Raw genomic sequence first — 16007 nt, forward strand, 5'->3', positions numbered from 1 at the left:
AGAAATGTTAACAGAACTCAATCGTATCATATTTGGTAACGATAACTGTCTCAGAGGCAGTTGTTGCTCATCCCCAGGGACAATCGCACTCACGAACCGTTTCTTTCGATCATATGTACTAAAGAAGAGAAGAGTCTGGGACGGTGTGTTGTGATGTGGCATCCTTGATGTACAAAAGATCTGTGAGCACAAAATTTAGGAGCTTCCATAAGCTCTAAGAAAAGTACCCTCACTGACTACATGTGTGAAACGTTGAATCATCACATGATTCCTATCTGCTTGCCAAGTGCATAATGCGCGGAGATTTAATTTAATGTCCTTTCATTGTTTCAAATCAGGCTGGAAAACAAAATCTTTTGACGAAATTGTATTGAAATAAACTAAACACTTGTCTCGATTTGAGGATTGTGTTTTCTCGCCAGTAAAAAGCGTATGGACTTTCTGTAAGATGGCAGTCTCCACGCGAAAATGAATGCATCGGCAGCAGCCTTTACGAAAAGAAATAGATCAGTTATTCTTAACAAAATATTCAAAATGACTTCCTCTTTCTGGTTCCGGTATTGTTTGTACAAGAAAACGTAAAATACACCAATGTGTGGAAAAGCCGAAAAGAGCAATATTGCAGCGAGGTAAAACGTCATCAGAACAAAATTTCTGTCGTAATTGCGGCTGCGAGTTTGTAGAAGTCTTTTTCCGCTAGTTTTTTGCGGAGATGCGGTATTGCTGTGAAGATGAAATAATAAACTGGTCGTTCGAGTGATTTTGTGAACCTGCAAGTGTCCTTTAAAAGCCCTATATATTAAAATCTGAAGAACGGCGAGTATCGCTGAGATAACTGTGGAATGCAGTGTCAAATTCAGTTTGAAAAACAAGACTTGATCCATACCTAAAACAGGTAAGAGGCTGAATACGGTGAAGTACAACCATGTTGCCATAACGGATGAGAGTACAAATCTCTTTCTGATCCAAATCTTGTATTTGTAAGGATATTCTATGGCAATAAACTGTACAAAAGACAGCATCAGCACCATCACGAAGGAAGCATTCAGCGAGGCTGTCGAAATGATTGAGCTGATTACAAAAAGCGTGTGTGAAATGACTTGAAATTTATCGCCGGCTGTAAAGTAGCGTACAAAAAAGTATAAGGCGAAAAACGGCTCAACCAGCAAGCCACACAAAAGGTCTGCTATCGAAAGACCAAGAACAAAATAACTTGTCGGTTTCTTGAAATAGTTAAGAGGATCTTTGATAATTGTGGTGATTAACAAAATGTTTGTGGCCACTGTTATGGGACTCAGAAATGCAAGCGTGCATGCAGAAGCCAACTCAATCCGGGAGTATGCCCCATTTTGGATAGATGAGGAACTCCAGTTTGCACTCAGGTTTGAAGACTGTTCACTCATTGTAAACACACACAGACTTGTCTTCGCGTCAGGTACTCTAAGCATCCAGTGTCTCGTGGCGCGGATGAGTGTTATAATTATTTTGTGAAACTCCTGTTTTTGCCCCTTTTTTTTCAATTCAGCGATTGTGAACTTGTTTTTCACGCCGCGTGGTGAAACAAGTTGGATAGTTCATCAAACTGATTGTTTTAATCATCCGGTTTCGTGTACGTTCCCACAACACTTCAATCCCAAGCTGATGAAAAACCAACAATCCATTACCGCCGTATGTTAATCATCTCTTTGCTTGCAATATAGATTAATGTTGGACCAGCTTTTTGAGGGAAATTGCAAAATGCGTTCCCGAAAAAAATTCAGATGCTGAAGAGCGAATTCATAAATTTACTCACAGCGAGAAAACCAAAAATATGGTCTCACGTCTAGCCACTAATTCAAACATCGTTTACCTTGTAACAAGTTTTTGTGCAAATAACTCGAGAAAGACAGGGAAAACGAATAAACGAATATTTTATTTCCAACCCAATCACACCTACCTCAGAGCAAGTCAATTACATTAATTCTCGGGTTTTTTCTTGATGAATTCTTTTTGATCGTTCTCCCGAGGCAAACCAAGTTTATTATCAATAAGACAACTTCAACCAAAACGGAGGAAAATCTGGCCTAGTACCATTATTTTACAGCCACAGGCCATCAGGAGCTTTTCAAGTTATTGATCTTATTCCCGGAGCGCATTTGAAATATATTGGATTTTCTGCCTCTTAATAGAGCAATCGTAGACTTCGAATTAACAAAAGAAAAGGTGAAAAAGTGGATTAATGAGCTCTAAAGTGTGACAATAGATTCTTATTTCGATTCTTATTTTCAAGGAATACAGACAGCTGAATCAAAATTACAGGTTACTGAACGATGGAAATTATTAAACGAAAGAGAAGTACAAGACACTATTAGAAACATTAGCTTCCTTTTAGCGAATCGTTTTAAATTTTTACAATCATGTGTGCTGAGATTAGGTGAATCGAAAAGCTTTCCAATTTCGTTCGTAAAGTTATAATTCCCAACGCAAATAATTATAATAACAAAGGCCTTTTGTTTTAACTTAATAACAAGGGGAGCAAAAGAGGTTGGAATGCCGGTACAAAAAGAGATTTTAAAAATTACGTTGTAATTGAGTATATTTTTTTCTGTCGGGAAATCACCAAAGACGGAAGAATATTACAATGGTTTTTCGTCGAGTATTTGTTTTGTCTAAAAGTTTTTGTTTCTTTAAATTGAAAGGGAAGGTAATTGTCTCAGGGGGTTAACATGAAACCGGACACAATTTTCAGCAGGAACCTGCTAACGTTTTAATCAGTGTTTGTCTCCTTTCAATTTTTAAAATTGAAATCGAAAGATGATGGCAGATGCAGCTGCAGTTTGGCATTTTTTTTGATAGCTTTGTTTTTCGAAAGTAATCAGTCGATGCGTTTCGTTTCAGTAATGTTGCATCACGGTTGGAGGGTTCTTCTGTAACCAAACTACATATTTTTCGCTTACCTCTGGCTAATAAACGACTGCTCATTTCCATTACAATTTTGCATGAAAAACTAAAGTAACATAGAAGATCAAAACATTATTTCCAAGCCCGAAAAACCAGTGATTTTTTAACAGTTTATACAACAACTGTTCTGAACAAATTTTGCCGCCAGCTAAATATATCAAGTTATGAAGCGTTTGAGGTGGGAAGTTCTTTTGCTTCTTAGTAAGAAAGATCTTTTGCCCTCTTAGTAGTTACTTGACGTCCAGTGAAGAATTTTGTTTAATAGAGACGACTTTCTTTTCCATCACAAGCCGAGACGAAATCAAAAAGGAATCTTGAATAAGATTTCAAACTGCTCCTTTAGCATTATCAGTCTGATGGTCAACCGCTGACCTGTACAGTTCTAGTGACGATTCCGTAACGGAAACTCCTCTCAAAAATTCGTCGTATGGAAGCCCTTCCCCACCCTCTCGTCCCCCCTCTATTAAATAGGTCTCAAACCGTAGGCCAGAACCATTTTGGTCGTCGGCTGTAACCACCAGAGGACTGTGTCAAGTGTAGCCTACTTGCAGCCGTACCCTCCCCCCCATGGTGACACGGTTCACCTTAAAGGGGGAAGGGTACGGCTACACGTAGACTATGTCACCCAGGGATTGTATTTCCTATTTTCGCCTGTACTATTGATATTCAAAAAATTTTTCGAGAAAATTGTTCGCTACTTTATGAGCTGAGCACAAAATAAATTTGGGTTAATGACTGTGGGGAATCCAACCTCACAACAACATTTAATTTTGTCTTGGTCTGTTCTGCAAGCTGAGCAGAAAACATACTTGGGTCAACCTCCCAAAGATTTCAAACTCCAGATCTCGCAATTTTGCCATCAAATACTCAAACAGCTGAGCGAAAAAAATTGTTTAGATCGACCTTCTTGAGAATTCAGATCTTAGACTTTGCACTTTCGGTGTGAAGTACTCTGCCAGCTGAGCAGAGAGAAGTTTTCTTAATCGACTTACGCGAGGATTCCAACCTAAGATCTTCCAGCTACACAGACACATCCTGTTAATGTCCTTGTTCCATAACAAAGGGGAGAACAAGACACGAAAACGGTTATCATAATAGTAAAATGTTTATTTGAATCCCCAACCAACTTCTAACGAAAGAATTCAAGAGAATTCAATCGTAAAAAAAGCTACATTCTTTCATCCTACTACTGACTGTTCCTTCATCTTTAATGCTTCTTTTCAGTGTGAATGGAGAGGTTGGGTACAGTCAGTTCTTCACCTTAGGAACCAGTATCACGGGCACGTGCGCATGATGTATGATGTAGTCACTGACACTTCCTAATATGGTGCGACGGATTGTGCCCATTCCTCGGCTGCCAACCACTATAAAGGCAGCACCTTCCTTTTGAGCAGTTTTACAAACATGGTCTCCCGGATGTCCGCTTTGGATGATGATTTTGGCAGAAACCTAGAGGATATAAAATCAACATAACCATGGTATGAGGTGTTTTAACCTAAAAATTTTGGCAAAGTATAGCTTTTTACTGCAATTGTTTTTTAGAAATAATAAGCTTTTTGCATTTCTTAAAATAATCAACGGACGACATGTGACCAGGAAAATATCCGGGAAAACACGTAACCCAGGGTCTAACACTCTAGAACGTATAACTACTGAAAAGCGCAAGAAAACTTTAGTCAAGGAAAGGGGAAGGAAAACACCCAGTCAGTGCCTAGCACGGCTTAGCACGGGAAACATACAACTTGTTGACAGGCGGAGGAAGACTCGTAACTAATAAAAAGCGCGGGAAAACGGGTGAAGAAATTCCACCTTTTGACTCATAATCACTGAATAACGTGCAGCCAGTGAAGAGCACAGAAGACTAGTGAACGATAAAAGCGCTGGAAAACTATTAACTAGATACAAACACAACACGTTACCAGCTCTAAGCGCGAGAAACTCTTGGCCATTACTAGTGTCTAGAGAGTTAAAAAACGCAATCATACGCGGACTGATTCCTCCATGCGGGATGTTTCCTCGAAACGAAATATCCCTCTTGTATCAGTCCACAGGAAATATTCGGTTAATTTTTAGCGGCTTTGCTACTGATGATAGGGCGCTTATGCATATACTTTTTTTGATACACGTGTGGAGGCAGCAAGTCAATTGAAGAAATGTAAAATGGTTTCCGTGTTTACATAGCCTGATGTAAACACGCGGGAGGTTGGGAGAACACGAGATACGCGTAGGAAACCACGACGCAAAGCGGAGTGGTTTCCAGCTTATCGAGTGTTCTCCCAACCTCCCAAGTGTTTATATCAGGCTATATAGAACACGGAAACCATTTTACATTTCTTTTATAAAATAACTAATGAATGAGGAACGAAAACTGTGTCTACGCACGCTCATGTAAAATGGTTTTATGGCCAATCAGAGCGCGCGTACTATTTGAATTATTTTATAAAGTTCTTTTGCGCATACTACAAATTTTCTGAATGAAGCGTTTAGTTTAAAACGCGAAAATCAAGGGCTTTCAAAACATGGCAGACGAACTGCATTGTCAGTATACAGTGTATATACATTGTACTTAAGTATAAAAAAAGTGCACACTGTTCTGAGTGATGCCAACTAAATACCTTCATTGCCTCACACTTGGTTTTAAAATTTTCTTCCAAGTCTTTGATGTACTGTTCGTGTTTCAGGACTTCCTTCTTCCATTCCTCTGTAGCAATAGCATCTAGGTTTGACAAAGGAAAATTGGGGAGGTGAGGAAAACGTATGGCTACTACCGTGATTTTGAGCGTTAGCCCTTCGTCAGAGCGATCGCTCTGACGAAGGGCTAACGCTCGAAACGTCAGCTTTTTTATCCTTTACGGTGGCTAATTTACGTTTTCAACCCAGTTGTTAACACTACATTACCTGCATAGCTTCCATTAGCCGTGGATGCACACGCGCGCTGTATGTCAATAAGGCACATGTGGATCTTTAAAATTTAACTCTGATTTTTCACATTGAGTAAGGCATACTTAGAAAAACCCTTTTGAGGAGGATAGAAAAAGTATTTGAAGTGAAAGTTTTTAAATAAATGCAACTTGACATGTGGTTCTCATCATGGTGAATGCGCACAAAAAATTACTTAAATAGTAATAATAATAATAATAATAATAATAACAATATAATAATGATAATAATCATAAAAATTACAATTTCCTCCATTGCACTTGGTTTAAAAATCCTATTTTCCATGATTCACTTACAAAGTTGTTATTGAACAGTTCAATAAGCCAATCACATTCAAAGTTGTAGTTTAACTCAACAAAAAATGGTAAGATTTCAAAAATTTGTTGTAAATTTTTTGAAAATATTTGGTAAATTTTGAGCACAATTTTTGGAATTTTTCAAAAATTGTATTTTTAAGATTTATTGGTAATAAGACTTTGTGGAGTCCAATACTATCTGTAATCATACTCGTGATAAACAAATTGGACCCCTGTGTGTGCGGTCATCCAATTTTGTCATAACTCATATGATTACAGACTAAACTGGACTTCACTCAGTCCTAATACCATTACCACTACTACTACTACTTCTACTTCTACTACTACTACTACTACTACTACTACTGCTACTGCTACTGCTACTGCTGCTGCTGCTGCTGCTGCTGCTGCTGCTACTGCTACTGTTACTGCTACTACTACTACTAATAATAATTATAATAAGAACAAAGATAAATATGGTAACTATAACAATAATAAAGCCTTCAATGGATGGCTGGAGGGACAGTTGAGATAGAAAATGAGGAATAAATCAATAACAGAAATGAAAATACCCAAAAAATATGTCTTAACAACAGTAGTACCTAACAGCTATGTGGATAAGATTTGCTCTGTTTAACTGTGAAGGCCTCGATCATTGTTTAAAATCTTGGTATATTTTTAGCCATATGTACAGTGGTTTATAGAGAATATGATTGGAAGATGACCTCAGATATTTGAAAGATCTACTTACGAGGCAAGGCAGGTGGGTGTAGTTCATGAGAGTGGACCACAACCAAGCGATCTCCATTGCGGTATATTTGATCTTTATACCCTGCAAACAGAAAACATAATGGAAAATAACGAGAAAAAAATGCTACACATGACTTTGTCTTCAAAGTGCTAAATAATTCTGTTTCAAAGTTTGGGTCATCAATAATGGTTGTGTAAAAATATACAGCTCAGTAAATCAAAGATACTGGTACCCATTAGATGAAGGAAGAAGAGGATATCTCAATTAAAAGAGAACTTGGAAAAACTAAATTTGTTGGTTTTAATACTCCCACAATTATCATGACCACTTTCAAATTTCCAAAAGTAAGATTTCTAATGAAGAAAGCAGGGTGTATTAATTTTGTCTATTAAGGACACCAACCAAATTCCCTGACTCCCACTTATCTATAGATACATCATCTCTAAAGAGACAATTTTGAGGAGGATTTAAAAATATTTTTTCATCGACGTATACTAATTGGATTTCATATGATTGCCTCTGATGTATAATTATTAGTAAGATACAAAAAAAATCCCACCAATTCTTAAAAAGATATACCTGCTCCAAAACTAATATTAACTCTCTGTCCATTGTCAAATAAAACCCTTCCCCAACCCTGTGCCTTAAGCAGTGAACCACACTTCACTAACAAAGACAAAGCCCATTAGCTGAGTTGTGGCATAGCTGGCTTCCAACCATGGAATTTAGCCTAAAAACATGCATGATGTCTGCCAAGAAAGATCCTTAGGAGAAAGGTGACAAAAGTGACCAAAACCATCCTCCCCACCTCAAAGCTTTGCACACACAGCTGCCATCGAACCATTAGTAATGGCAAGTCTCTGCTAGGGTGGATCTGTCAATGTTCAGGTCTTGATGTTTAGCCCCTGATTTGTAAGCTTCTAATGTTTTTAAAATTTCCAAGAATGAGCATCAATTCCTTCCTCCATAGCACTCGTCAGACAGAATTTAACCCTTTAACTCACATGAGTGACCAGGACAGAATTTCTCCTTACAATATCAATACAATATCAACCAGATAAATGATTCGAATAAAGAAAAATATAAATTTTGGGATAATTAGTTGATCCCATACTAAATTCTCTGAACTAACATTATAAGAATTGATGGTTGACAGTGAGGGGAATTACAAATTTGATCTGGGAGGTTTATGAGATTGTCAAGGGTGGGGTATTTTTGTCACGTTGCACTACATGTAATGTGGACATCATTTTATAACAACCTCTTCGGGCGATTACAAGCCGTAAATATGCTGCTAAAACCGTTAAGAGACAGAAATGACAGGCAAAATGATTCTCCTTAGATACACTGACGAATACCAGTTTTGATTCAAGCGTGACTGTTTTCCGTAATAATCTAGGCTGGAGCGACGCGTGATAAGGGACACGCAAATTAACTGGACTTGCTAGATGACAATTTTTTTCCATAATTCTAGATCATCTTAATTTACCTTAAGAGCTGTTGATTTTTCGAGTTCGTTTTATGTGGTCTAGTCAAAATATAGCGTTAACAGCTGTTTTTAAACAGTATTGATCACACGCGTCCAAGGTTATGGAATAAACTGACGTTCGCTTACCAATACAGATGATACAATAGAGAATCTTTCGATCGAAACAGTAATTTTTTACCGTCCTATTTGCGCTATTCGAAAATAATAAGTCCAAAGAGGCGTTACCAATAAAAATCCTTTGAAAGCGAACCACCTCTAAGATCTCCCGATATTTCGGGTGACTACGATATCATTATTCAGTGTACCTGAGCAACTGTATCTAATCAATTTAGTTAGGGAACTTACAGTTAAACGCTTTCTCGCTATGCTCACTTCCATCTACTGCTATGCACACAACTCTTGCTTCAGAACTCGCCATGTTGTTGCCTTTGATAGCTGAACGACGAATGAAAATCACTGAAATCAGGTGTGTTTACTCTTTGCGTCTTACCAGCCAATGTGTTCACTCAAATGCATGACGCGTGACAGCGCGCGTGAGAACTTGCATGTCTAGGACGGGCATTTTATTTCAGGGAGAGGAGGGTTAGAGAATTGCTGTGTTCTAAATTTTTTACCCCTTCGGATTTCTTAGATTGACTGTCTGCTATTTACTGTTTCGTTGACTGGAAATGCCTTGATTGGAATCATTGTGTACAAAACCCGAAGTCTGAGAAATCCCGTCAACTATTTCATTGCAAACATGGCCATATCTGATCTGCTGTTTCCTATTTTCCTGATTCCTCAGGTTTTAGTTCAGTTTAATACCAACACCATTTGATTTTAACTCAATTTTCACAGATTAATAGAGGATGTATCTTTAATTGAAACCGCGGTGCAGACGAAAGCAAAACAATAGAGCCAATTTTATTTTGAAGAACGCGTTTTAATTTACAGTACAAATCTTTTACTGAACCACACATATTCTACTGAATATCTGATAAAAGTATACACATTTTAATCACAGTTCCTTGACCAACACTTCTTGAAATATATGTTAAGACCTCTTGTACGACAAAGGACTTGTTTAAAATTGTTAGCTGGGTTCATAATTGAATAGTATGTTTTCATTCTGTTTGGAGAATTCAGTCAGGCCTTAAATGACCAAACTAATTCAATACCAAACACTGTTGTTCTCGCACGATCGGTATACTTATTTACAAAAGTCAAAGAGTAAAATGAAATGGGCTGAGAACCTCCTCTATCTTTAAAATGCATCTGGAACTCACTCTAGGGGGGTACTGCGAGTCGCCTGTTCGCCCTATTCCTTTGGTACCACTATCACTGGTACGTGGGCATGGTGAACGACATAATCACTCACACTTCCTAATATGGTGCGGCGAACTGTTCCCACACCGCGGCAGCCAATCACAATAAAAGTTGCCCCCTCCTTCTTGACAACCTTACAGATATTCTCTCCAGGAGAGCCAGCTTCTACAACAATCTTTGCTGACAACTAAAAACAGAGGAATGATTACAGTGGGGACTCATTGGAGAGAGGAGAAAATTTGTGAGAGAGGGAGTTTATCGGAGAGGGAGCTTATCAGATAGGGGGTTTTATTGGAGAGTAGGGGAATTTTCGGAGAGGGGGAAGGGCTTATTGTAAAAAAGGTGGACTTATGAGAAAAAGAGAGAGATTTTCAGCAAGGGGAGTTTATTTGGGAGAGAATTTATCAGAGAGGCCTGGGACTTATTGGAGAGAGGAGGGTTGTCAGACAAGGGAGCTTATTGGAGAAAGAGAGGGGGGAGTTTGTTGGAGAGGGGTGGCATTTTTAGAGAGAGAGAGAGGAGATTGTCGGAGAAGGAACCTTATTATTAAAGAATATTATTAAAGGGGGGATTGTCAGAGAGCGGGGCTTATTTGAAAATTTACTGTGCTCTCAGTTGCAAATTGAGATTTATCTCTTTATGATCAGAAACAGAAGTATTAAAAGGATTTTTACATTTCTGATTTTATTTTTTTTCTGAATAACACCAGTAGACACACTACCTTCAAGTCTTTGCATTTCTTCTCGTATTTCTTCTCCAGTTCTTTTATAATATTTTCGTGTTTCACAACTTCACGGCGCCATTCGTCCGTGGCCATCATATCTTCAAAGAAAACAATTAAACACGTTTATTTTTTCATATGAATCCATCAGAGGGCGTACACAGCCTCCCTTGACCTTTTCTGGCCCAATCTTGACCCTGATCAGAAATCTGTACAAGCTTTATGTCTTAGCGAAACAAAAATTGCGCCCCAAAAATCGAAGGATTACCCCTAATTTCTGCAAAGTAGCCTGCCAAGTACATAAATTTCAAATTTTATATGGAGGGATTACAATTTGGTCTTCAAACACTTCTCCTTCGACGCCTCCACCTGACGTATTTCACTCTAGGTGCAAAAATATTACTTACGAGGCAAAGCCGGGGGCTGCAGTTCATGCGAGTGTACCACAAGCAGTCGATCGCCATCATGATAAACATTTGTCATAAACCCTGTTCAGGATAAACAAAGACGTACAAAAAAGAAACTAAACAAACATCTAAGCTTTGCTAAAACAGAGGGATCTTGAGGGATAGGAAACAACAATAATACCATCTCGTTGACATAAGTACTCAGCGCAAAATGCTTAACGACTGAGAATTCAGACCACAAAGTTTGGTTAATTAACACAACGTCTAAGCAAGATGCGTGATGAAAACATGTCGTGTGTCGATATAAATGCGGGTAAACAGATGCGATAGCAAGTCTTTCTTTCTTCTCCTCTCAGCTCGTTTTGGCCTCGGAGCTCTCTCCTTCTCCTCCCCCCTCCCACTCAGTAGGACTTCTCACTTCTCCCTGGGTATTATAATATATAAGAAAATTGTTGTATCGAATCAAGTCAATTGGCACGTTTCTTCCGATGTCACAAAACCTACAAGCAAGCTAATGTATTCATGTTCGTGCAGATTCTCACGCAAATGTGTCATTATCGCTCTTCAGGTAAAAACCGTGAGTTAAATTTCAAAAGATTCTCTTCAGACAAGGTATTCATAAGGTAAACATTGACTGCACTATTTTGGCCGCGACAAGTGCGCATCCTTTGACTTGAAAACAATTCAACTTATCGTAAACACAAGCTACCACTCGACCTAAATATTTACAAACGCATTTTGAGCTCGTGGAACGTATTCAGTAACGATTTCATGTAGAACATAGATTTAAACGTGTTTTTTAATACTCACAGTCAAATGCCTTTTCGCTGTATTCGCTCGCATCCACAGCAATTGCCACAAGTCTTCCAGACATAATAAGCGGGAGCGCAGCAGTCTCGAAGGTGTCAGGGAAATACGTCACGTCTAAGTTGTTTTGTTCAATTTATATCTTGACCTATTGTATAAAATTAATTTAGTCACGCGATGTCCTGTGAATGATAATAATATCCTCCAATAGACGATGGCTGTGATTTCACCTTCAACTTATTTCCCAGAAGGCTCTAAGCAAAAAATCGATCGGTCAATGGTTAAACAACAGCGCGTCAGAAGAGAAAAATGTGTGATGGAAATGTTTATTTCTATCAGGCAGTTCATGTTAATTTGTACCGGATGCCTTTTGCCTGTCACCCTCGCCTATTCAAGTTCGGTTTGGATCAGCCGTAGACTACAAAAGTATCCTATCTTGGGGCCTTCGTAGATAACTTCACGATTAAATTTCGTTCCATACCCTTGTATTTACTCTACACTTAGTGGGAAGTTTTTTTTTCCAATAAGGAAAGGGTTCTTATTTGCTACCACTCGGTTTTATGCAATACTTGGTAATAGCTCTTGGCAATGCTGACAAACAATGACAAAGGAATCGTACTAAACGAATTTCGTGGGTTTATTTTGCAACAAAGACAGTTAGCTTTCTTTCCCGGCACTCAGAATAAACAAGTCATTCTTGATTATTGATTCTTATTAAAGCGAAATCTTTTTGTTTTATAATACATTTGTTATTGACCATGCTTGTTCGGTCAAGATAGCTGCATGGATAATAGCTTCGTCCTGTTTTCGTCTTTGTGGACCTCGACTTCGTCTCGGCCCACGAAAACGCGAACAAAGCTCTTGGCCACTATCTAGCCATCTTGATCGCACGAGTGGTTAATAACATTCATCAAGAAACTATTCCACTACTACGCCATTATACCATATTAGGGCAACAGAACGCCGTCTGTAGAACAGGGGAATAATGCGGAAGGAAAGCGGAGCAACAAAATGGGTGCGCCGAAGGTTCTAGACTTTGATTTTTTTAATTCACACTTTGGGCTTGACTTTTTAAAAAACTTTCAAGTAAATCCGATTTTGTTGTATGTTCCAAAGAATACTTCTGTCAATTAATTGTTTCGCTTGTGTTGTTTCTTTCACGCACGCCTTTGGCAATCGACATGATATTCATTGAAGGTCGTAGAACTACGTAGGAAGTATTGCGCAAACTGAAAATTAAAATTTATTTTACTAGAAAATGAAATGATAGTGGAATAATAACTTCCTTATCACCACTTGGACCATTGCTACGGTTATCTGGTGCCCAGACCTGTTCGCCTGGAAATCTGTTAAGTTTCCAGAGGAGCTGGCGTGTGTGATTGGAATGACGCATTCGGAGAGTACCCGTCCTTCAAAAACTACTCTTTAACGATGCACGCTGCCATCATTTTTGTCCCTGTGGTTTTCATAGCTATACGTTTATTGCTTTAAAAATCAAATCCCAGAGGATTCCAGGAGAGCAATCAACTAACACCTTGAACGTAATTAAGTGGTTCCTTTCGGTCAGCAAGCTGATTTCTCACATCAGAGGAAAAAAGTGAGCTTATTTTTTCACTCTGGTCACATCGTGGGCGGCTAAGTTTGGGTTTGAACATTAGACTCAATAGCATATTTTCCCGTTACAGATCAGGATCCGTTTGACTAGTTTGCATTTGGTAGAGATGGCAGCCCCTTAATCGAAAGGTAAATCGGATAGAAGTCAATTGAATTTGTTTTCACCTAAAAGTCATCATGGTGACTGTTACAAGCGTTGAGAGACAATAATTCACGTATTTCCTAAACCTACGAAGACGTATTTCTCAAAACTGTTTTATCACTGATATCGAGTATATTGGTTTTTTCTTATTATTTTTATAATTTAACATTATAATACCAGTTATAGAATGTTCTTAACCATACCGTTCCGGGTAAATATCGATATGAATGATAACGCAGTTTTTTTATCTCGGGAAGTTTTGGATACAGAGTGGGAATTAAGAGTAAAATTAATTAAGGTCTGGAGGTGCTTCATAAAGTTGAACAGTTTTAATTACCATGTAGATAACCAGGTCCGGATATGCAATGTTATTATATATGTAAATAATCAGCTGCGCGTGTGTTTTATGTCAATAGAGCGTAGGTAGGTAATCTTCAGAGTCGCAGAACTGCTGGTGAAGAAGAAACTTATCTCTTTGTTTTGAGAATGTCGGCAAACGTGGCGGTAATGACGACTGGAACACAGTCCACGTCGAGCTGCTTCAACCTCTCAGTAGAAAGAATTGGTTACACTTTTGCTTACTGTCTGCTATTTGCTGTTTCGCTGACTGGAAACGCCTTGATTGGAGTTATTGTGTACAAAACCCGAAGTCTGAGAAATCCTGTCAACTATTTTATTGCAAACATGGCCATATCTGATCTGCTGTTTCCTATTTTCCTGATTCCTCAGGTTTTAGTTCAGTTGAATACCAACACCTGGCTGATCGATGGTCCTCTTGGCCAAGCATTGTGTAAGCTATCTGGTTATTTAGTTGATGTATCAAGTGCTGTGTCAATTCAGAGTCTCGTTTTAATAGCAGTAGATCGATTTAGAGCTGTGGTATTTCCCCTTCGTTCCCCACTGATTAGTTCAAAGCGCGGTCGGTTCTTCATTCTCGCCACTTGGATCATTGCTATGGTTGTCTTCTGCCCATCCCTGTTTACTTGGAAAGTTGTGGAGCAGCCAGAGGGGTTGGCGTGCGTGAGACGGTGGAAAGCGGCAGTTGAAGAGTCTTCGCTCAAAGAAACCTTTCCTGTCGCGATGACTATTTTATATCTGTATTTTCCTTTGGTTTTTATTAGCATTTTGTACCTTATAATTGCTTTCAAAATGAAAGCCAATAAGATTATAGGTTTGCAATCGGTAAACGTTAGAGAACAACGTTTAAAGAGAGAAAGAAATGTTCTTAAGATGTGCATTGCAATTGTGTTGGTGTTCGCAGTATGTTGGGTGCCATTCAGCATCTGGTGGCTGTTGTTCCTCTATTCTTCAGACAGAACAATATCATCGTGTGGCTTTCAATTCTTTGGGGTCATAGCCGTATTTCTGAGGCGATCAAACTGTGCTGTCAATCCTTACATTTGTTTCATTTTCAGTGGAAACTATCGTCAAGGACTCAAATATCTTTTCAGTTGCTTCTCTGTTAGTCAAGCGCTTAATCAAATTGCACCTTTGTTTGATTCCCAAGCTATTACCTTAAATTATTCACGCCCACAAAGGGATTAAGTTCTAGATAACCTCCATCAAAAATCTGTTTCATTTGCTAATGATTGTAAGGTAAATATTATCATCTGCTTTTATTTATAAAACATTTGACTGGGCCGTTTGCATGGCATGTAACAAAGTCCAGAGATTGGTTTCGTTACTCGCTATGTTATCAGTCTACATAAAAAAGAAATAAAAACAAGATTTTTAACATGATCATGACGTATTCTGATTTGTGACACATGAGTGGTCACAAAGTGCTTTTTATTTGTGACCAATCATGTATTAGAAATTATACAGGGAGGTGGCAAGTCGAGATAGGTCAGGGTAAGAGTATGTAGTGCCTCAAAAATATTTAATCGGTTCCTCACAGTTAGCAAGTTGTTGACTCACAGCACAAAGGTTTCATGGCTGGCACCTGAGCTTGAGGTCTCTTTCAGTTTTTCCATTGGAGTTGAAAGAAGTTGACAGAAGACTTTACTATTTGAAATAAATTTTAGCCTTTACAAATTGGATTCCTATCTGATTCCAAATCCGATGGCTAAGTTCCAATGCTCGATGCCTCTTCACTTTTCCAGTATTTGGTGAACCGAATAATAAAAACGAAAGGAAGACAGCCCATTTTGTCTGTGTACATTCTAATTATTATTACACTTTTTGAGCCCAAGAGAGGACACACACAGCTTTCCATAATGCGACTTTCAGCTTTTCCCTACACCGAAAGGCCGGAACATGTCATTAAAAAAACTGTCATTTATATTGTGGTTATTCATGAATACATCAAGAATTTTGTGTAATTTTAAGTATCAGAAAGGCCACAAAATGTACACAGCCTCTAATTGACGTACAAGACACACTGACCGTCAAACAGATTCACTAGCACTAATGGCTTTCTGCCAAAACCAGTCTTGCAAGTAGAGAAAAAAATACTGTCGGGACAGAAAATTTTACACTAGCGGCGGATGGAAAATAAAGGTCCAGAAATCAGCAATTTTAGCAATACAATACCGAACTATTACCGTCACTTTGTTCAGATTATCGCGAGGAAATCGATGACAGGAAGAGGTGCGA

The 16007-nt window shown here is 38.5% G+C and overlaps 3 protein-coding genes across 3 annotated transcripts; 1 reads left to right on the forward strand and 2 right to left on the reverse strand.

Moving 5' to 3' along the window:
* Window positions 1-380: 380 nt before the first annotated feature.
* On the reverse strand, window positions 381-1403 carry LOC131793429 (octopamine receptor beta-2R-like). Its single transcript, XM_059110844.2, has one exon. The coding sequence runs from the start codon at window positions 1401-1403 to the stop codon at window positions 381-383; it is 1023 nt and encodes a 340-aa protein (XP_058966827.2).
* A 2623-nt stretch (window positions 1404-4026) lies between these two features.
* LOC131793430 (universal stress protein Mb2028c) lies at window positions 4027-11765 on the reverse strand. The gene is made up of 8 exons (XM_066172825.1): window positions 11660-11765; window positions 10850-10930; window positions 10443-10543; window positions 9716-9908; window positions 8762-8872; window positions 6928-7008; window positions 5556-5656; window positions 4027-4389 (listed from the first exon to the last, which is right to left on the reverse strand). The coding sequence occupies exons 1-8, from the start codon at window positions 11721-11723 to the stop codon at window positions 4189-4191; spliced, it is 933 nt and encodes a 310-aa protein (XP_066028922.1). The 5' UTR covers window positions 11724-11765; the 3' UTR covers window positions 4027-4188.
* A 2154-nt stretch (window positions 11766-13919) lies between these two features.
* LOC131793431 (QRFP-like peptide receptor) lies at window positions 13920-14957 on the forward strand. The gene has a single exon (XM_059110846.2). The coding sequence runs from the start codon at window positions 13920-13922 to the stop codon at window positions 14955-14957; it is 1038 nt and encodes a 345-aa protein (XP_058966829.2).
* Window positions 14958-16007: the final 1050 nt, after the last annotated feature.

This window comes from Pocillopora verrucosa, chromosome 10 (assembly GCF_036669915.1).
Source record: "Pocillopora verrucosa isolate sample1 chromosome 10, ASM3666991v2, whole genome shotgun sequence".
In the NCBI taxonomy this organism is placed as follows: domain Eukaryota; kingdom Metazoa; phylum Cnidaria; class Anthozoa; order Scleractinia; family Pocilloporidae; genus Pocillopora; species Pocillopora verrucosa.